Source organism: Halichoeres trimaculatus, unplaced genomic scaffold (assembly GCF_033239565.1).
Source record: "Halichoeres trimaculatus isolate MK-OKI-2021-1 unplaced genomic scaffold, fHalTri1.1 fHalTri1_scaffold_8, whole genome shotgun sequence".
In the NCBI taxonomy this organism is placed as follows: domain Eukaryota; kingdom Metazoa; phylum Chordata; class Actinopteri; order Labriformes; family Labridae; genus Halichoeres; species Halichoeres trimaculatus.
This window is the reverse complement of record NW_027437186.1, coordinates 4,115,416-4,138,114: the sequence shown is the minus strand read 5'-3', so window position 1 is coordinate 4,138,114 and position 22,699 is coordinate 4,115,416. Positions and strand designations below refer to the sequence as shown.

General features: G+C 41.6%; 1 protein-coding gene across 5 annotated transcripts in view; it reads right to left on the bottom strand.

Moving 5' to 3' along the window:
* Positions 1–22,699, bottom strand: part of LOC141794859 (stromal membrane-associated protein 1-like) — a 183,374-nt gene that overhangs the window by 140,064 nt on the left and 20,611 nt on the right. For all 5 annotated transcript variants that reach the window (XM_074675425.1, XM_074675426.1, XM_074675421.1 and 2 more), the window contains exons 2-3: positions 8,802–8,935; positions 4,003–4,088 (exon numbers count right to left, since the gene is read on the bottom strand). In XM_074675425.1, the coding sequence (XP_074531526.1) occupies positions 4,003–4,088; positions 8,802–8,935 (220 nt within the window). The remainder of the gene's footprint in view (positions 1–4,002; positions 4,089–8,801; positions 8,936–22,699) is intronic.

The window sequence follows — 22,699 nt, the reverse complement described above, 5'->3', positions numbered from 1 at the left end:
ACCAGGTTTATTGCTGTTTATGAGTGGTAGATATGCGCAGTTTGAGTTTGTTTGATGGGGTTTTCCAGGGTTAGGGTTAGTAATCTGGACCTGCGTCTCTTTCATGGTCTAATTGGTTAACTAGACAATTATTTGCAGTTGTGCATGTGGCTAATGCTGCAGCCAAATGGTCACTACTAATGGTCCCGTTAGTTTAATAGCAGAACGTGCATATGGGCCATGGATGTTTAAGTTAATTTCAACAGACCTGCTAACACTTCAGATTTAGGCAGGAGTATCCTGCGTTTAACTCTTTCTCCCATTTATTTGTTTAGATCAGATGAACCCACTGAGATCTAGGTCACCTTTTTAAAAGTGACCTGGCCAAGAAGACAGATTCAGTCAAAAAAAAAACAATAATTTGCAACAATAAAGTGCTGAAAGTAAATCACAATAATGAGTTCATGGTTACTGGCACTGCTCAGTCTCATGTCTATTATTTGGAAGGAATGACTCCCAGAGAAATGAGTTCAGACAGATTCAGATCAGTTCGTGGAGCGTTCCATGAAGAAGGGGCAGCAAAGCTGAACACTTTCATCCCCATTTCAGTCCTGACATGAGGAACAAGCTAACAAATGATGCCCCTGGAGCACAAGGCATAAAGGCTTTCAGTTCTTTGGAGAAGAGTGCATAGGTATGAAGGAACCAAGCCAAGAAAAGCCTTGTAAAATGATTTGATTGAAGCTCCCGTGTATTTATCACTGAGGTGTTAGAAGATGGAGCCAGCTTCAGTTGTTTCAACTGTAGCTTGTGGTTTACTCCACATGGCTCATTTCATGTTTTATTTAATATGAATCAAAACAGTAACATGCAGTATCAGATCAGAGTAAGTAAGAGAAACTAACATTTTCTCCATCTGAGATGTGGAGAAGCATGGTGTCAATAAATGGAAAAAAAAAATATTTCCTCCAGGCTGGGGGTGGGAATCAACCAATGACTGATTAATGAATGAATTAATTAAGAATTTAGTTGATTACAGGGAATTAAGTCAATCTGATGTTTTAAAACTGTTTTCCAAACTACCTGCCACCTACCACATGTAAATGCTGTTGTACACTGAGAATTTTTCCCGAGTCACTAGGACACCTGGGAAAATTTGGCACACCGCAGATATCGCAAGTTTTTGCATACTGCCTCCTACATACAGAATTTCAGCAGCAGGCGGTATGGAAAACAGCCATCGTGTGTGGATTTTACAAAAGCAATGAGACACCTTACCCACCAGGGAGCGATTTAATTCAAGGAGAGGGCAAACATAAGAAGTACTCCAGAAACCCAACGTAATACCTTAAATTTGCCTGAGCAAAGCAAAGTGTGGTTTGGGTCTGTTTCAGTTTAGAGAACGACTCTGCTGATTGCAAAAACCATAATGCCGTGTACCAGTACAACATAAAGACTACATAGATTTGTGCAAAATTACACAAGGTGTACGCAGTATGATTGAACCAGCGTGAAGCATTCCATCATGACTCACCGTTATCAGGCACATAGAAACTCCAAACATCCACTTAGAAATAGACCAGTGGTTTTCAAAGCGTAAGGCACGCCTCCACAGGGGGGCGCCAAAGAGTTCCAGGGTAGGCACAACAAAAAAAGTCTGAACTATGGAATCCTTTTATGGTTCATGCTATGCTCCACTCTAAGAACACTTTAAGAAAATTTTCCACTGATTCCATACTATGCTACATAGGCAGCTTATCTTCCTTCTGACAAACAAACTAAGACGCCAGGTTGAGCGTGCACCCACATGTACACACGAGTGTGAACATATGAACCCAGCCAACCAGCAAAATGAAATCCTCAAGAGACCCCCAGAAATTTTAAAGTTCAGGCTCTCCGAGGGTCTCTTGTGTCAATGAAGGGGTTTCAGACCCTAGACCCCTTGATTTTGCAAGGTGATAACAACAGATATTTAAAGTTGGGCTTAGACCAGATGCTCCAAGGTCACAGTGTGTGTCACAGTTTTTTGACTGTGAATGTGTGAGCTACCATTTGTGTTTGACATTTTTTTCAAAATGGTCTCCTTAACAAGAATTTTGCCAATGCTCAAAGCAGCTCTGTATACGACTGATCTGTCATTGAACTATGTTTTAATTGTTGCATCGTGACTGATCTTTTATTCTTTACTATCTTTACTATTATTCTTTACTATTATTCTTTACTTTTATTCTTAACTATTATTCTTTACTTTTATTCTTTACTGCCACAGGTGCCATGTTTTGTTTCCTGGCTCAGAGCTGTCATCTCATATTATTGTCATGTTTGAAGTTAATGAAGTCATTATAACAAATTCACAAATATGTATTAACCCAAATTCATCTAATTACCCATTTTCACATTTTAAAACGTGGGAGACTGCATTAGGGACTGAAGGCTCTAATTTTGTGGCGCAGCGCGGGGGGCGCAAGCCTGGCGCACCCTGCGCACCCCGCGCAGTGTTAATTTTGTGCCGCGCACCGCCATGTGCTGCCATTTTGACAATTTGGTAGACCGTCTGCGCAGAGATGGGTGTGACGGCGCGTCAGGGGGAGTTGACAGCGCACCTGGGGGAGGTCTCAGCAGATTCATGTTGGCGCAGTGACAATTTCATGCCAAAAACAGCACAGAAAGTGCGCTGAAAGCTCGCCAGCTCCAACCTGGTCTATTCTCGGCACAAAGCGGAGCGCACCCTCCGCAGCTGTAATTTGGTGACAGGCACACATGTGGGCACATGTCAACAAAGCCTCAGAGGCAGGTTTCCAGAGTGTCAGGCACATTTTAATGCAATAAACAATCACAGCAAATTGCGCCTGGTCTACGAAATTAGAGCCCTGAATGTTCAAAATTAATACTAAAATGTTTTTGTGCTTGAAATCCAGAGTGGAAAGTTCTTTTATCATTATGAGTAGTATTTGTTTTATAAAAATAGTGGAGGGATGTCTTACACAATGGAAACCCCTGTACTATTCTATGTCTGGTGTATGTTTTAGTGCCCTCAGCTTTGGAAGGGCCTGTTGAGAAACATGCTCATTGGTTACCTGTTTTCTGTTATAAAGTCAAATGTTCTTCATAAGACAAACATATATATATATATATATATATATATATATATATATATATATATATATATATATATATATATATATATATATATATATATATATAGCTTTATATGCCTATTAGGTATGTTTTTATACAGCAACTAATCAATACATTGAAAGTTAACGTAACAGATTTTGAAGTTGTCGGGTTGCTTCCAAAAAACAATCCCTGCTCCAGACTGTATTTTGACCTGTAAGGGGAGACGTGATGGTCATCAAACCAGCAGAGGCTGAGGAAGCAGCTAAACAGCCTGATGGTGATTATAAAGCTGCGGTTAACAACAGGCATAGTTTTAATAGTCATATTTCAGGAAACAAAGTTAGAGTTAGTCATTTAATCCCAGTGGAATTCATGGAGCAGCATAGAGTAGAGTGATACAGACAAGAATTTATTTCATTTGCTAACCAGTTCTTTGGAGTCATATGTGGAATGGAGTGCTGAGTTATTTAGCCTTTATGGAAGTTATTTAAATGACAGACCTATCTAAATTACTTAATGACAGAACAAAGCAGTGGGTCTTAACATCCCCACCAGAGTTAGACAGTGTAGAAAAGTACAGCGTATTGCTGCTTTAACCTTTAGTGGATTTACTAAAGATGCTCTCGTGAAATTGTTCTGCAAGCTTGGGGAAAAGAAAGTATTTTACTTTCATGTAACATGATGGGAGGATGAAAAGAGGTTTTATATTTTAAGCATTATTCTGTGACAAAGTGAGTTTTTCTGTTTGTTTTTTGTTTGTTTGTTTGTGGGGGTTTTTTTGTTTGTTTTTTAATTAAAAAATAATAATAATTACAAAAATGAAAAAAAATAAAAAATAAAAAAAAAAAACCCTGAGTTTTTCTGAAGACAAACACAGAAAACATGGAAGCTGTGGGAGGATACTGGTCCGTCTGAGGTCGCCTGAAGCTCTCTGGTAGGTGTGCTTCATACAGCTGCCTTGCCCGGCTGTTTCCCATGTCCACCATACTCTGAAATAAAGAGGAAGAAGAAACAGAACGAAAAAGGATTAAGGTATGGAAGGTTCACTTTAGTTCTTTTAAATCTACTTTTCAATCTATTTTTTTAACAAATACATTGACTGACTGGTCTCCCAGTGCCTGCTGCTGGAAAACATCCCCACAGCATGATGCTGCCACCACCATGCTTCACTGTAAGGATAGTACGGTCCAGGCGGTGAGCAGTGCCCGGTTTCCTCCAAACATGACGCCTGGCAACATTACACGTTAACAACACGTCTCACAGCAATTGGCTGTCAGCACTAAGTACTGAACTACTGTATTAAGTGGCAGTTTGCTTGTAATAATGTTAGCCTACGGATATGTTGTAGCATCGGGCTACATATAGCCGGCTACTCACGTACGGCACAAACTTACATGTTGTCACGTTTCAAACAACAGCGCTACGTAGCTGTACTGACAAATACTTCACCTTGTCACGTTGTATCTGGTAAAAAGTTGACATGAACAAAGAAAATTTGTTCCAAAACTAACACACATCTGGTTCAAAGTAATTTAGTGTGCATGAGACTCTGGGCCAGAAGGTGACGAGGCCGTCCAACTAACACAATTCCACCTCATATCATCTTTAAGGTGACCTCACATAATAAGAAAGCAGTCACATCAAATAACAAGATAAGAAAGAAAATTAGTCTGTGAACCCTGGTTAAAAACATTTAGAGCTTAAAACTCTGTTATAAATGAAATGGTTACAAATGGTATGTCCAAACACACACACAGAAGTCTTTCATGCATCACATTTGTATTCATCTCATTCACATTCAATTCACCCCACACATGCATGCTGACACACACACACCCACACACACACACAGATAGAGACAGGGAGAGGGTCAAAGACACACTAGCTGCAAGTGTCTGAGCTAAATTAAGAGGAGGGTGATAAATGAGGTGATGATAGGAGAAGTGGAGGAGCTGGAGTCAGAATAATCAGCCATCCAGAATTAATTAGCCGTTAAAAACAGAGATTAACATTCAGAGACAGGGAGACTACTCAAACTCTGCTGATAGAGAGCAACACACAGCTGGACACATCACTGCCTCAGTGTGTGAATACTGGCATGCTCAGGTGACTTTCTCTCTCACACACACACATACTATTGATTTATTGGGTGTAATTGAATTAATGTGACATCGCTAGCTGCTCAATAAACACATCCATAAATCGGCCAATTACACTTCACACACTGTTTTAAGAGTTTACTGTTACATTTGAGCTTCTGAGATTGAGCATTTAACTGTTCACCACCATAAACACTATCTTCTTTAATAATGATGCTGTTAGCACGCTCATGACATCATGTGTAAAACAGCTGAATATGTAAACTTTCCATTGAGGTCTAATGTTTTAAAAAGGAGCCACATGTTAGCCGTGTATGTGTGTCGTGTGTGTGTGTGTCGTGTGTGTGTCATGTGTGCTCTGGTAATTAACTCACAATAGCAGCAGTTGTGGCAGTTGATTGCGGTAACGTTGCAATTTTGTGGTTACCAGGACAACCATAATAATCAGTTCATCAGTCTGAGTGAAGGGAACATCTGTATGTAGTCTCTGTGTAGAAATTGAAGGCTTTCACCTGGTTAATGGCATAGGGAACAATAATAATAATAATAATAATCATAATAATAATAATAATAATAATAATAATAATAATAATAATTTATTAATATTACTCCAAATCCTGTGTAAGAAGATCCGAAAGGTCCAGAGGTGTGAGGTCATGAGGAGCCTTGAAGGTGAGGAGGAGAATCATGTAATCAGTGCAGTGGGAGATAGACTGGGCTTCCCTTTAATCTGTCTTGGCCCTGTTAATTTCTTGGAAACAACCTCTTTGCTGCTGAGGTGGTGTGTGACGGCTGGCACTGGTCAACCTCACCAGTACCACGGTTTGAGCATTAAAGTGGCGTTTTGGTTCTCCAAAAGCCATTGTACCACCATGGCGACACAGCATAATCCCCCTGACTGTGCTTTTTCTTTAGCTGTTGTTGTTGTCTGTATTTTTTATTATTAATTATCATTTTTTCTCTTTTTCTCCACCAAAAAAAACAAACAACACAAATCATACAAACTATGACATAATCAAATAAAATGAGTAATATCAATAAATTGAATGGAAGTTCTAAATGTTTTTCACATGTGATAGGTGTAAAATTGACATTATGTCCAAAGCTATGTATCCTTGGAGTATTTCCTGGAAACTACAAAATGAAAATGACTGATAAGAAAATGACAATTCCATGGCCAATTCCTGGAAATCTGTCACTAAACCAAGGTTTTTCTTTTGTTTGTTTGTTTTTTTAACTTTTATATAACCTGGAAGGTCCCATTGAGATTAAGAACCTCTTTTTCAAGGGAGTCCTGGCCAAGAGGCAGCAAAGTTACACATTCAAATTATGGCGATTTGCAATCAAAATTAATATTACAAAAAACAGGTACAATTTAAGGAGGCTGTCTCAAGTGCTCTCAGTCTGGATTCAAATGCATTTATAGAAACAAAATCAGTTTATTTCCAGTCTTTTTGCAACATGTTCCATGGAGAAGGAGAAGAGTATACAAATGCCCTTTTACCCTGTTTTGTGCGGGCAAATCGAACTGAAAGCAGCAAGTGGTCGTTTGAGCGCAAACCATAGGAATCAACACATCTCCGAGTGATCAGATTATAAATGTAGGAGTAGTCCAAGGATGGCCTTAAAAACGAAAGTGTACCAATGTCCCAGCCTCCAGGTGGACAAAGAAGGCCATTCCACTCAAGAATACACTTCACAATGACGGGTCAAAGGACTACTGTTGGTGATGAACCTCAGAGAGGCATGATACACAGCGTCGATCTGTCGAAGACATTGATCTGAAGCAGTTATATACAACAAATCTCCGTAATCTAAGATTGATAAGAATGTTGCAGTGACAAGGCGCTTTTTTGACTTGAATGAAAAACAAAATTTGTTTCGAAAGAAAAATCCCAATTTCAGTCTGAGTTTCTTAACTAGATTGTTAATATGGGGCTTGAAGCTGAGGGAGTCATCAAGTAACACACCAAGGTATTTTTACAGATGAACCTCCTCTATGACTTCACCCTCAAGAGTTAACACTGTGGGGAGAGTTTGAGATATATTCTTTGAGCTTTTGTTTGAGTTTTTAAACAACATTAGCTTGGTCTTATCAGCGTTAAGAACTAGTTTTAGCTCTTGAAGAGTGTGCTGGACAACATCAAAAGCTTCCTGCAAAGATTCAATAGCCTTAGCTGGGGTTATGCCAAAACAATATATAATTGTGTCGTCGACATAAAAATGCATACTGGCGTCTGACACGTTTTGTCCTAAGTCATTAATGTACATAATGAATAGGAGAGGCCCTAATACTGAACCTTGTGGGAAACCTTTGCAAATCTGGTTTTCTAGTTTATCACATTCCCTTGCTCTTAAGAAATTCACATATATGTGCAAAGGTAAACGCAGCTTATTTAAGGAAATTTGTGGGAAATTTTTATCATTTCTGGAAAAGGGGAGAAAGCAATGGATACCTTCTTACCTTGAAGAGAACATTAGAAAACATGTCTTTTTATGTCTTTTGTTTACCTTCAGGTCCCTTATTGTGCACTTGTTCTATTTGAAGTACATTGATTTTGATATTATTTTAAAAAATTATATGTGTTATGTCTATATTGACTAATTACATGACAGATTTCAGAGCCCTGTCTTAAACACCTGTAGAAACAGTTAAAAAATTATGCAAGATTTTTTTTTCTGTAATCTTATTGCCCTCTACCTTACCTACAAATTGTATGTGTTTTTTTTTTTTTTTTTTTTTTTTATTGCCATATTTAGTGTACCATATATAAAAAATAATAAAAACATTTGTTGTAAAAAAAAAAAAAGGAATCATTTGAAAAAAAAAAGGGGGGGGGGTGAAATTTTGAATTTGTTCTTACATATTCTTGATAATATTGTTCATTTTTCTCATGTGTACCTTCCCCAGACTTAAAATCACCAAAGCTGTCCCCACTGTTCCCGGATCACATCATTTCTTGAGTCCAACCGTCCTAACATTTTTTACACGCAGCATGTATTATCATCTGCTTCCTCCACATTTTCAGTGTAAGAGTTTGAGTCTCCTTTCAGAACCTTAGATTCAGTCTTAACACAGGTTATAAAGCCAGTTATTAATATTCAAAATCTATCTATCTATGAAACTAAACTGGTGTGCATGCAAGTATGTACCACGTCCTTTTTTACATTTTCAGCATAACCTATATTTGATTAAAGCCATACTATAAAGCCTAGTTGGTGTGTAGTAGTACCTTTGAAAAATTTCCCCCTCTGCGTTTTATATGTTTTTAACTATTTGTTGTATTTATATGGACCTAAGGGTCTGGAATGAAGAATAACTTTTAATTATTAACTATTAACTATTAACCATACCATTTTAAGCTACTGTAAAGTTTACATAGTAGTATCAGACAATATGTTGTTACACAAAGCTGAAGACTTTCTTAATGTCCATGTTTTTGCTTTAACATATCAAGCTGTGAATTCTGTCAATGGAGCGAGATCTTCAACTTTGGACACCAATGTAATCTGAGGCAATTAAAAAAAAACCCTCTTTCCTGCCAGCTACATGTGTTTTAGCCTCCTGCTAAGCTTTTGTCGCTGGTGTGTTGCTTTGTATACCTGAATCTGCTCTGGTGTCCATTGGTCCAGATTGACAGATTTCACTCTGGAAATGTGGACGCCCAGGTTGCGATGGATTCCAGCACAACGGATGCACATGAACACCCCAAGGTTCCATGACGCCCATCGAGGACCTAAAAATCAAGAGGCAGAGAAAGACAGGAAATTTCAGCTTTAAATTGAAGCTTTGGTGGTTAAAAGTTAATGTAACATCCTGCTTTGTCATTTCTTCAACTGAATTGACATTGACCCAACCAGTTTCAAACTATTCCAGCTTAAACTCTGGCCTGCATTCAAACACTGAAAATCCAATCAGATGTGAGAGACTCTGCACATGATGTCAAATAGCTTTGTCAGTTCTGTTCCTGTGGTGTGCAGAGAGAATGACACGACCAAAACACTGCACCACACACAAACAGAATCCATTCACCAACAACCAGATCTGTCATGGCAGACGAATAGATCCACAATCCACACAGTGGATGTTGTGACAGTGGGTGTCCCCAAACCGTCCTCAAAACAACAGGATATCAGACTGAACACGTTTGAAATTTTTAGTTTGAAATCAGGGCAGTCGATGATCGACAGGGCAGATCAAGAGAGGTAAGAAACAGGCCCTGCTGGTATCAGCTCCAGACTCCTGAAGGACTGTACAGACTACACATCTCTAACCTGAGCCTGAGTCTGGAGAGAGTTTGGACTTCAGTTCCAACTCTAGGAGCCTCCAGAAGTTCTCTGATGATACAGCCATTGTTGGGTGTGTATCAACGGGGGACAAGTCTGAAATAAGACTGAAATAAGACTGTCATTGACTTTGCTAACTGGTGTGACACAAAACACCTCCAGCACAACGTCAGTGAGATGAAGGAGATGGTCATAGTTTTTCAATGGAGGGGGGCACACTTTCTATGTAGCACTTATCCTGTTCAGGGCTGCAGGTGGCTGGAGCCTATCCCTCTGTGTTTGGGTGAGATGGGGGTACACCCTGAACTGGTCTCCAGGGAATCGCAGGGCTGACACATAGAGACAAACAACCTTGTTCTTTGAGGAAGCCGGAGTACCCGGACAGAACCCACACAGAAAGGCCCATCGGGCAAACTGGGAATTGAACTGGTGACCTTCATGCTGTAAGGCTGCAGCGCTAACTGCTGCACCACCCCGCAGCGCCCATACAAGACTTCACATTGTTTTTCTTCAACTGAAGAATGTGGATGTTAGATGCATGCTCTGATCATCCACCTTCTCTATACTCCATCGAGTTTCAACATCTCCATTCAAACCATTAAAAAGTTGGTCGTCAGGTTGAACTGGGGCTTTTTTTTCCAAGTGCTGCACTAATTTTTATGGCCCTGAAACAAAACAAAGCTCAGTTTAGGATTTTTCAGCTCTGGTGAGTGGATGGAGGCTGTTGCTAAAATAACTAATAAAGAGCCACATAAAAGCCCCGAAGAGATACAAACAAGGCCATTGAACCAAAAGACACAAAGAACCCAGCCAGACACACAAAAGACTTGATTCCTGTTGACACACATCATGAAATGTCTGTCGAGAGGAGGGATGGGATTTGGAAAAAATCCAGAAGCCATTGTCCTAATGAGGGTCAGTTTGAAGCAGGGACTTTTGAATCTTTTTGTCTGTCTTCAACCTTTTGTTGCGTCTGACTGATTTGGATTAGACCTCCAGGTGATTTGGCAAAGGGGGAATGGGTTTAAGAGACTGTGAAGAAAACCTCTTAAAGTACTCTGAGACAACCAAAGACCATTACAGCAGAGGAAATCAAGAACACTATCACACATTAAATCATGAGTCCAGATGGGTCTAGATGAGGACTGCAGCCATGGAATTTTTAAGTGTTTGACTTTTCTACTGAAATTCCATCAACTTATAGAGTAATCAGATAAAACATATTATGTTTAGTTGAAGAGAAATTGTTTTTTTTATATGAAAATGTCTTTGAAAGAAGTGAAAACAAGAAACTTAAGGTGATGCATTTCTTTGCAGTGTTCAGACTAAGAGTAATTCACACCAGAGCTGTTTGGTACGGACTAAACCAAAAAAGTCCCTGGTGCGGACCTTTGGCAACACAAAAAGTATGCAAGAAAAAACACATAAAAATGCATAATAAATCATAACAAGCACAACGAGTGCAGCACACCGGAGCTCCATGATTGTTTACCTCCGTATTTTACCATACTACCCCGCCCCAGACCGTTTTGTCCAATGATTGAACGATCTTTGCACACATGTGGGTTTGTTGTCTGTGAAGGGAGGTTCTGCTGGGCCTGCTGCCCTGTCTGTCTGAGCCTTTCACTCACCCATTCACACACATGCATACACATACATACACACACATACACATACACATACATACTCCTACACCTTCATATATACATTCACACTTTAAACATAAACAGGGGAATGTTATTTTAGTATGTTATGTTATGTTATGTTATGTTATGTTATGTTATGTTATGTTATGTTATGTTATGTTATGTTATGTTATGTTATGTTATGTTATGTTATGTTATGTTATGTTATGTTATGTTATGTTGAGTTTAGGGGTTAAGGTTATCTGTAACTTATTTTGGATTAAGGATTGGCCAATTAGTTTATTCATCAAATTCATTTTCTTCTGTTGTTAACGTTAATCCATCATTACAGTTTTTCCAATAGTGTTCCTTTAAGTTACAGGATGTTAATGGGGGAAAGTTTGGTTACCGGTGTGTTTTCTTTTCGTGAGTGCGGGGTAATCAGTGGCACCTGAGGGGAAGGTAGTAAAAGGTGTGGCATGGCAGAGAGTGAGGAGACCTCTCCAGAGCCTAGGACTGGAGAGACGAGTTGGGAGGTGTCTCCGTGAGGAGCTCTCCTTCAAAGTGTTGCTTTGTCATTTAAATCATGTTTGGAAAATAAAAAGAAATATATTTTTGCTAAATCTTGGTCCGTCTGGATGCTCTCTGTGACAAGTGGTGGCAGTGGTTTTGGGAACGACAGTGCGCAACAGAAAAACGCACAAACAATGGAGCCCAAGGAGATGCTGTCGATGACGGATCCGGGAGCAAAAACGCGGAGGGCTGTGAGACAGGCCGTGGAGCAAGGTGAAGCGGCACATGAGTTGCTATGGAGTGGTTTGGAGACGCCGCGGAGAGGCAAACCAAAAGGTACCGGGGCAGCGGAGTTGTTGGAGCAGCAGGACCCGCAACTCATGATGTTAGAGTTGGCGGATCTTTTGAAACGGACAATAAAACAAAGTGAGCAACGGGAGGAGAAACGTGAAGCCCGTTTGCAAATATTGGAAAAGACATTGATTGAACGTCAATCAAGCGCAGCTGCGTCTGGTGGAGATCACCGAGATGCAGTGGGAGGAGCTGTCGGCGGAGGCTCGACTCCTACGTCATTCACACTGCAGGTGATGGAAGAGGGCTCGACCCTCCCGACCAACCAGATGCCTCAGGAGAGAGTACCGGTGACGTTTCGGCCTGAGTTGTCACTACCAAAGCTCACGGAAGGAGACGAGATTGAACTTTATCTGTCAACTTTTGAGAGAATGGCTGTAACCTGTGGCTGGCCGAGAGCGGAGTGGGCAGTTCGTCTGGTTAGTTTGCTCACCGGAAAGGCGAGGGAAGCCTACGTAGCGATGGACATCGACTCAATTCATGATTATGATCTCGTAAAACAAGCAATTCTGGCCAAGTATGAAATAAACAAAGACACATACCGACGGCGTTTCAGAGACGCGAAAGTGAAAGCCGGGGAATCTCCACATGAACTGTATGTGCGTCTGCGGGACATGGCAAAGAGATGGATTCCTCCGGAGGAACATACAGTGGAGACTGTGATTGATGTAGTGGTTTTGGAGCAGTTTCTTCACATGCTTGCACCGGAGATCAGAGTGTGGGTGCGGGAAAGAGATCCGAAGTCAGCGAGTGACGCTGCCCGGCTGGTGGAGATCTACATGTCGGCGCGTCAGGATCCAGGGACTTTCCATAGCGCATCGGATGGTGGTCCTGCTAGACCCGATGGGTTGGTGGAGCGGTTCAATCAGACCCTCAAGCGAATGCTGAGAAGATTTGTCAATGAAACAGGAAAGGATTGGGATGCCTGGCTGCCATACCTCCTGTTTGCCTACCGAGAAGTGCCTCAAGCATCCACAGGATTTTCCCCCTTTGAACTGTTATATGGCAAGGCAGTGCGGGGGCCCCTGGATGTGTTGAAAGAGACTTGGGAGGAGCCAGCGACTGCCATGCCCAAAAATGTGATCTCTTATGTCCTCCAAATGAGAGATAAATTAGCCCAGTATGCAGTGATGGTGAAAGAGAACATGGCTGAAGCCCAAAAAGCCCAAAAAGGATGGTATGACCGCCACAGCAGAGAGAGGGAATACGCACCTGGCCAGAAGGTGTTATTGCTGCTGCCCTCTTCAGAGCATAAGCTGTTGGCTAAGTGGCAGGGCCCATTTGAGGTGGTGCGCAAAGTGGGGCCTGTTACCTATGAAGTCAATCTAGAGGAGAAGGGGAGAGCCAATCAAGTGTTTCATGTGAACCTCCTCCAGGCATGGAGAGAGAGGAAGCAGACTGTGGGGCTGGTGCGTAGAGTGGAGGATGAGGAAACAGCAGAGGGATGTTTTCCTTCTGACAAAGAGGAGGAGTCCAAGCCAAACCTCAACCATCTGCCAGAGGAGAGAAGGGCTGAGGTTGAGCAGGTGTTGAATAAGCCAGGTTTGTTCACCAAGAAACCAGGGCTGACCACAGTGGTGGAGCATCACATTCATCTGCAGGACTCAAAACCAATCCGACAGCACATGTATCGCATTCCAGAACGGTTGATGGGTACACTAAAGGAGGAAGTGGAGGCTATGCTGCGGTTGGGGGTTATAGTGCCCTCAGAGAGTGCTTGGAGCAGTCCCCTGGTGCTCGTGCCAAAGAAAAGTGGAGAGATGCGGCCTTGTGTGGATTTCAGGAAAGTAAACAGTGTGTCCCGGTTTGACTGTTACCCACTCCCTCGCATTGATGACCTCTTGGACCGGCTAGGCCCTGCCCACTTCTTGACCACATTGGACCTCAGCAAAGGTTACTGGCAGGTGCCGCTAGCTAAGCAGGCAAGACCGTTGACAGCATTCAGAACACCCTTTGGACTTTTTGAATTCACAACCATGCCATTTGGCCTGCAGGGGGCACCAGCAACATTCCAGCGTATGATGGACAAGGTTTTACAGGGATGTGAGGAGTTTGCTGCTGCGTACTTGGATGACGTGGTTGTCTACAGTCGTTCATGGAAGCAGCACCTGCAACACCTTGACGCTGTCTTGGAGCGGATTCAACAAGCTGGACTGACGGTTAATGGTTCCAAATGTGCAGTGGCCCAAAAAGAGGTCCAGTACCTTGGCTACACCATTGGCCCCGAGGGATTGCGGCCCCAAGTGGACAAGGTGGCAGCAGTTAAGAACTGTCCAGTTCCTGGTACCCGGAAGGCAGTTAGGTCCTTTTTGGGCCTTATTGGCTGGTACCGTCGTTTTGTGCCAGATTTTGCTGACATTGCCTATCCACTGACTGAACTGACAAAAACAAAGGACAAGAAAGCCTTTCAGTGGACAAGGGAGTGTGAGGTGGCATTCCACAGACTTAAAGAAGTGATTTGCAACCACCCAGTGTTGGCAAGCCCGGACTTTACAAAAAACTTTGTGGTTCAGACTGATGCTTCTCAGGTGGGGCTTGGGGCTGTGTTAGCACAGGGAGAGGCAGGACAGGAAAGGCCAGTACTTTTTATCAGCCGCAAGCTAAAGTCCCATGAAATGAGGTATTCTGTGGTAGAGAAGGAGTGCCTGGCTCTTAAATGGGCCTTAGAGAGCTTAAAGTACTACCTTCTGGGACGCCATTTTGTAGTTGAGACGGATCACAGAGCTCTGCGGTGGTTGATGCAAATGAAAGACTCCAATGATCGCATCACCAGGTGGTACGTGGCCCTTCAGCCTTACAGTTTTGTGATCAGACACAGGTCAGGATCATCCAATGTTGTGGCTGATTATTTATCTCGTCACCCAGGTTCCGACTCAGCTGACGGGGTGGGAAATGTGAAGGGAGGTTCTGCTGGGCCTGCTGCCCTGTCTGTCTGAGCCTTTCACTCACCCATTCACACACATGCATACACATACATACACACACATACACATACACATACATACTCCTACACCTTCATATATACATTCACACTTTAAACATAAACAGGGGAATGTTATTTTAGTATGTTATGTTATGTTATGTTATGTTATGTTATGTTATGTTATGTTATGTTATGTTATGTTATGTTATGTTATGTTATGTTATGTTGAGTTTAGGGGTTAAGGTTATCTGTAACTTATTTTGGATTAAGGATTGGCCAATTAGTTTATTCATCAAATTCATTTTCTTCTGTTGTTAACGTTAATCCATCATTACATTTTTTCCAATAGTGTTCCTTTAAGTTACAGGATGTTAATGGGGGAAAGTTTGGTTACCGGTGTGTTTTCTTTTCGTGAGTGCGGGGTAATCAGTGGCACCTGAGGGGAAGGTAGTAAAAGGTGTGGCATGGCAGAGAGTGAGGAGACCTCTCCAGAGCCTAGGACTGGAGAGACGAGTTGGGAGGTGTCTCCGTGAGGAGCTCTCCTTCAAAGTGTTGCTTTGTCATTTAAATCATGTTTGGAAAATAAAAAGAAATATATTTTTGCTAAATCTTGGTCCGTCTGGATGCTCTCTGTGACATTGTCAAATCCTGGGACTCTTGCGAAAATTGCAATGTGAAAAGGAACCGCACCAAACCAAAAAAGATACATGGTATTTTAGTCCAGACCAAAGAAAGCGAACTGTGGACTTTCCTGGTCTGAATACGCCCTAAACTATGGTACCTCCTGTGTAATAGAACATTAGGCTCCAGTGCTGCTTAATTTTTTAATCCACCAATGACCTGTGAGCTGAATATGACAACTGCCCAGCTGGCTGTATTATGTTTTTACTTTTACTCTTCTTCACTCTGCAGCACTAAGTTTTTACAAATGGAATGTCACTAAATGGCGTTATCACCTAATCCACACAACAAGCCATTTACATGTTGTCAAGGACGCTGAGGAAGGGAGAACTAACATCAGAGAGGAGAGGCAGAAAGTGTGTAACAACACTGTAAATGTGTTTAGAACTACAAATAGACTTTCTTTGGTTGTTTTTTTATGTCAAAATATCAACCCAGCTCCTTTCTACAGGCTTGAGCCCTCCAAAAGGAGACAAGTACCATATTTTCCAGACTATAAGTGACACTTTTCATAGTTTGGCTAGTATCAGATTTGTAAACTACTGTGGGTGAGAGCGGTGCACTCATAAGATGAGAGCTCAGCATGGATATGAGGAGATGATGAGAGATGACAGCGACATAGCGAGACGCTGCAAGTCAGAAAAGTCCAGGCAACTCAAGCTCCAACTGAGGATGTGTCGTGGTAGTTCAGAGAGAAGATCATGGAGAGGATCAAAGGATGGAGCGCCAGAGACAAGTGCACTCTAAATAAGTACGTTTAGTCTGTTTTTTGGATCAAAAACAGGAAGAGAGACATAAAATAAGAGAGTCCACTCTTCTTAGGTAGTTTTGGTGTTTACATAGTCAGAGAAAACAATATTATTTGGATCTTGAAAGATTGTTCAAGATGCTCTGAAAATGACTGGCAGATAATGGATTTATGAGGTGCTGAGACATTTTTATGGAAAAAGATCCCTAAATTCTTACATGAGGAATATTAATGGGGAAACACAGTGGGGGAAATAAGTATTGAATGCGTAAACTTTTTTCTCATTACATTTATCTCCAAAGATGCAATTCAAATGAAATTTCTACCAGACATTGGTATTAACTCAAAAAATCCACACATGAAAAGAAATCACAACATTTAGGTCCATAAATAATGATTATGGTGAATTAAGTACGATAACACAGGAAAAAAGTATTGAACACACCATGGAAAGGCTGTATACTTTGGCAAGGAAATGCACCATACCACCTGAAATCTGTCAGTTATTATTACTGGAACTTCCAATTGGTGCAAACCAACATCAGCTGGGCTAGAGCAAATTGATGGTCCTATAAAAAAGGTTGTTTTTTCACCAAGCAGTTAAATACGACACACCTCATGAGAATGGAACTGGTTACAGACTTATATCACAGCACCTGAATATTCCAGTCAGAACCGTTGGGGCCATTATTCGCAAGTGGAAGAAGCACCACCTTACCATCAACATGCCATGCACAGGAGCTCCTTTCAAGATTTCTGACCAGGGAGTCAGAAAGATAGTCAGATAAGTACTCAACGAGCCAAGGACCACCCTGAAAGTGCTCCAGAAAGACTTGGAGGCAGCAGGTACAATTGTTACAGAGAAAACAATGGGCAATGTACTCCACCGCCATGGCCTCCATGGACGCTCAGCCCGCAAGACTCCATTCCTCAAGAAAAAGCATGTTGAAGCTGGTTTAAAGTTTGCTAAACAGCATCTTGACAAGCCTGTAGAATACTGGGAGAATGTTGTCTGGTCAGATGAGACCAAAATTTAACTTTTGGACTGTTATACTACATACCATGTTTGGAGGAGAAATGGCACTGCTTACCACCCAAAACACTACACCAACAGTGAAGTTTGGAGGTGGAAGCATATCCATTATATCATATTCATATAATTGATGGAGCAATGAATGGAGCCATGTATGGGGAAATTCTTGATATGAATCTGTTGCGAGCCACAGGTTGGCCACCCCTGACGTATAGGGATAGAAAATCAAAAAACGGTTAAAACGGTTCCTGTTGAGAATAAGAAATGTTTCAATCCATTGATATCGTTAGCCATGGTGCTTAACGATTCCCTTATTGATTCTTTACATTATGCCGGAGCTACAGGACCAGCTTTCTTAGCTTAGCAGTTAGCTAACATTTTCCAAGAAAAGTCTGATTCAGGATTTTCAGATTGAAGTTTTACAGAAGAACTGAAAACACAAAGAAATGTTCATTACTCTCAGGAGATTCCTGTTCAATACTTACAACATGGTAAAAATCTCCTTATTTACCAAAAATGATATAAACAAAATAGCACTAGCTTGATGCTAACGTATATGGTAAATTGCCCTGATATGCTATTAGTTAGCATATATCGGTATAACTGGGGCTTTAGAATAGAATTTCAACTGTCATCACAGAAACATACAGTTACTCTTGGAGAAAAAAAAGAAATTAAAAGTCATGTGTAGACTCATGGCAAGGCTCCAAACAACTTAGAATAAAGCTATAACCACTTTGAGACACTAGATGGACTACTTGAGTCAATAAGGACTTCAATTTATCGAAGTCACATGACATGCAATTTTTACTAACATCCTGATCCAGTGACCAATGACATATTTATTCACTCAGGAGGAGTTGAAGGGGAAGGGAATTGAAAAAGAACCAAATCTATAATCAGAATGTATAAAGGTATTGATATCAATAAAATCCAACCAATACCCATCCACAAACATGAGTAATTGCCTTAAAATGTTCTGTTGAAGTCATTCCAGGGCTTCCAACAGAACATCTTTCATCCACATCTTTAATGAAGAAGGTCGCACAGAACCAGGCCTGCTTAGCCAGAGGATAAAGAGGACATGACAGTGGAATCATTTTAATGGGCTGGTGGCTCTCGTCTCCATCATTGGCTCTGTCCACCTCCAGAGCATGAAGCTTACTTCCTGTCATTTTGAACATCGAAAGCTTCTTTCAACACGAGTGCAAAGGATCAACCTTTATGGATCCAGGCTACATCACTGTTTTGGCACAGGGACGGCTCCATGGCACGCAGTCCACTCAGCCTGCCGGTCTTCGGTAAGAGCATCAATGTGTTAATGCAGTGGCACTAATGCGTTAGACAGCCCAGAGGAGTATTAAAGCAGGGATGACTGAGTGTTAAGCAGCTCAGCCACTGTAAGCTGGACTCCATCTGTATGGATTGGACTGCACTCTGGCTGCTCTGAGATGACCTCTTTTAACACCACCTCCAAAACAAACACCTGAAGTTTTCTCTTCTCAGCTGAAATAGCACTAGTACGATGGTTACATCATACACTGCCACAAACTACAAATACACTGTTATGCAGATGATTTCCAAAATCTATATTTTCACAGAAAACCATCACTCTCCCCGTTCTGTCCACCATCAGTAACTGCCTCATTAACATAAAGACCTGGATGAACAGCAACTTCCTCAAACTCAACTGTAACAAATCCAAACTCATTATCATTGGCCTAAAATCCCACCTCCCCTCTGCTCAGGATTTTTCTCTCATCATTGATGGTCACACAGTCATCCCCTCCCCCTCTGTCCGCAACCTTGGCATTGCCCTCAACCCCACTCTCTCTTTTAAATCACACATCAAGATCATGACCAAAACATCCTTCCACTACCTCTGCTGAAACCCTTATTCATGCTTTTATAACCTCGAGACTGGACTATTGCAACATTATTTGGGCCGCTAGGCGCTGCCCAAGTAGCTGCCTGTTGCAGCAGCTCTCTCTTCTTTGTCCGTTTCTTTTTTCTTTTCTTAAATTTTTTTTGTCTCTTTTTTCATCATCTTTGTATTTGGAGTGGATCATCACTTTGTTTGGTTCATTGTTGGTCATGGACACCAAACTTTTTGTGGCTTCAGTGATATTTTTACTACTTTTCTCTTGTGTTTGCCTGGAGATACTACATTGTCTACATGTGAAATTAGCTGTTAGCAGCCTGTAGCATGTCAATGCTAACTAGTGTAAGGCTTGATGACTTCCCTCATGGTGAGGAGAAGGAGGTGAGGACGACGTGCTGGTTCTCAGGTGTGAGCTGGGAGGTGACGACGTGGACCTGTCCTTCCATCCATCGTTGTTGAGAACGTGGGATCTATCTCCGGTGGGATGGACGAGCTAGCCATGCTAGCCCAGCAGCAGAGGGGCTGCCGGAGGGCAGAGTGGCATCGTGCTGTTCACGACTGCTGGGGAGGCTCAGTCCTGGACCCTGTGGAGGTGGAGACTGGCTGGGCTGGAGAGTGGTGAACGGGCTGACATCATCTATTTTCTTGTGGACTTTTTTGCACTTTCTATACACTTTCTTACTTTTGTTTTATTGATTGCCTCTGTGGCTCCTGAATTTCCCCTAGGGGATAAATAAAGTATTTTCTATTCTATTCTATGTCTTATCCTTTATGGCCTCTCCTCCCCAGACCTTTAAAAACTATAGTGTTTTCAAAACTCAGCTGCTCGGTTACTTACTCATTCCCGCTCCCATTAACACATCCCACCCATTCTCCAGCACCTCCACTGGCTTCCTGTGCAGCATCCATTCTTCTTCAAGATCCTGCTCACCACCGACAAAGCCCTTAATAACCTCACTCACCTATACCTCACCGTCCTCCTCCAACGTCACTCCCCCAGCCGCCATCTCAGATCGTCGGACGCCAACCTTCTGAACTTTATCTCGAGGATCATTCGCCGTACTGTTGGCGACAGAGTTTTCTCAGCTGCTGTCCCAAACCTCTGGAGCTCCCTTCCACCTGACATCTGCAACTCAGACTCGCTCCTCTTCTTCAAAACCCAAAACCACCTTTTCAAGACAGCGGTCAAGACTCCACCCCTACCGTTATAATATCTCTTTCCTCTCTTTTTTGTTATCTGTGTTATGTAGTCATATCTGTTTTTTTTGAGTATCTTTAAAAAGCACAATGCAAATCTGACTTATTATTATTATTATTATTATTATTATTATTATTAAGAGCAGAGGCTGCTCTTCACCTGGATTATGCAGACAAACCAACATTCCCCAAAAAGCCAGCCATCATAATACATGATCTTCATCTTCATCTGCCAGATCAGACTCCTCAGAAAAGTGAGGAGCTCACGCAAACGAAACTGAATGTTGAGTCTTCTTTTCCTTCATCTTTGCTCTGCCGATCACTTTCTTTCTCTGAAAGATGCACAGCCTCTGCTGATGCTCTTACATGCCCTGAATGATGAGAGGAAGCTACAGCAAATGACAGCCAACGACCCTGAGTCACTCTGGGTAATCTGATTATTCCCTACTTTCATCAGCAACCATGAGCTTATGGTTTTTTTAATTCCTTTATAACTTTTACTTTTAAAATTTACTTTTACTTTTATAATTCTCTAAATAAAGCTTCAAAATGACCACCAGCTGTAAGAGCTGTAGTACCCCGTATCAGTCCAGCTCTTGGGGGTATACTGTCAGCTATTTGACCATGTCGTGGGACCTAGAACAATTTTATTTCTCCAATTTCTTCACCCAAGAAGGAAATAATTCTAAAATCCATCAATAACTTCCAGGTCCTCAGTCTCACTGTGCTCTTACTGATCTCTTTAATCATTTCTGTGATGCAGAATCACAAGCTGACTTCAGAATGAATGTGAGTGCTACACACATTGCTTTTTGTTCCTTGCTAGCCTATACAGCTCTGTCAGAGAAAAGTAAAGGCAGAAATGTTTGTCTTCACTCTTATTTCTTACACATGGTAACAACAGCCCTTACTTGCCCAAAGCCCCAAAGTCTTTACTGTAGGTGGCCCCAAATCTGGTCTTGTAATCCGTTTTTTTTCCAAGTTTGGACTTGGTCTTTATCCTAGCTCTAGCACCTAAAATTTGTCTGCAGTCTATCTATCTATCTAGTGGTGCGACGGATCACAAAAACTCACGGATCGGATTGCTCCTCGGATCAAGAGTCACAGATCGGATCATTTTTTAGATCAGCAAAAAGCAAAAAAGTAAAAATAAAAGTAAATAAATAAGCAAGTTTTGTCCATTTATTAAACACTTAAATTATTGAATTAAATATATAAAAGTAGTGCACAAGGCATATCTTCTTTATAACATAGTTATTAATGAAAGACAATTTAAAGTGCAATATATAGACATATCTCCTTGCTTTAAAATTTAACAACGAAACAAAAATCAACTTAAAGTGCAACAGCAACATAAAAAGGCATATCTCCTTTTAATATTGGTTGAAAGACCAGTAATAAAATAGACCTCAAAGGTAAACATTGGAAGACATCTTCCTTGAAACAAGGAGAGTGAAAGAACCTGAGCTTATAATTTCAGATTTTTTTTTTTCGAAAAGACACGCCAGATATAAACAAACTGATATAAACAATATGGGAATGGAATGCAAAGTGAACGGCAGGTCGTCCTCACTCTCATAGTCACTCATCTTTACGTTGTTATTGCATAATTCGTCATAGCAAACTACCTGCATTTGTTTATATCTGGCACGCTGCGCGCGGACTGATACACTAAGCGGCGAGCGCCTCGTAGCCAGCTGTGGCTCTACAGCGGAGGTAGTGCCATTTTATGACACGATGAGAACCAGAGCCTTATTTAGCGGTGTTTTTCTGTGAAAGTAACGCACTGAAAATTCTCTAAATAAAGCGTGAAAACAGACCGGTATCAGATTTTTTTGGTGGGAGTCCATTTATTTGTGTTTTTGGTCAAGTAAAAAATGGCCCCGTCTGAGTGCAGAGGAAACCAGCAGAGGAGCAGGGAGGGGGTGTGTGGTGCGAGCGCCCTGGGCTTCTGCTGCACAAAAACACTGCTGTAGGGGTAATTTCTGCCCTAAACCTTGTGATAGGACCCAACTTGTTCCATCCCGGAATATCACTTGAGGCACAGCAAGGTGTGTATGGCCAGTGTGTCGCGGGGCTTCAAGCTCCTCCTCTTCTCCGCTTGCCATGTCTGCACACCTCCCTTCTCCGCTCGTCAAAAGATGTGTGTGGACGAGCACACAGCTTTTTTCAGAAATCAATCCATGGGTCACGTGTGTGCCTAACCGATTACGTCGATCCGAATGGATCCGTTGCACCACTATATCTATCTATCTATCTAT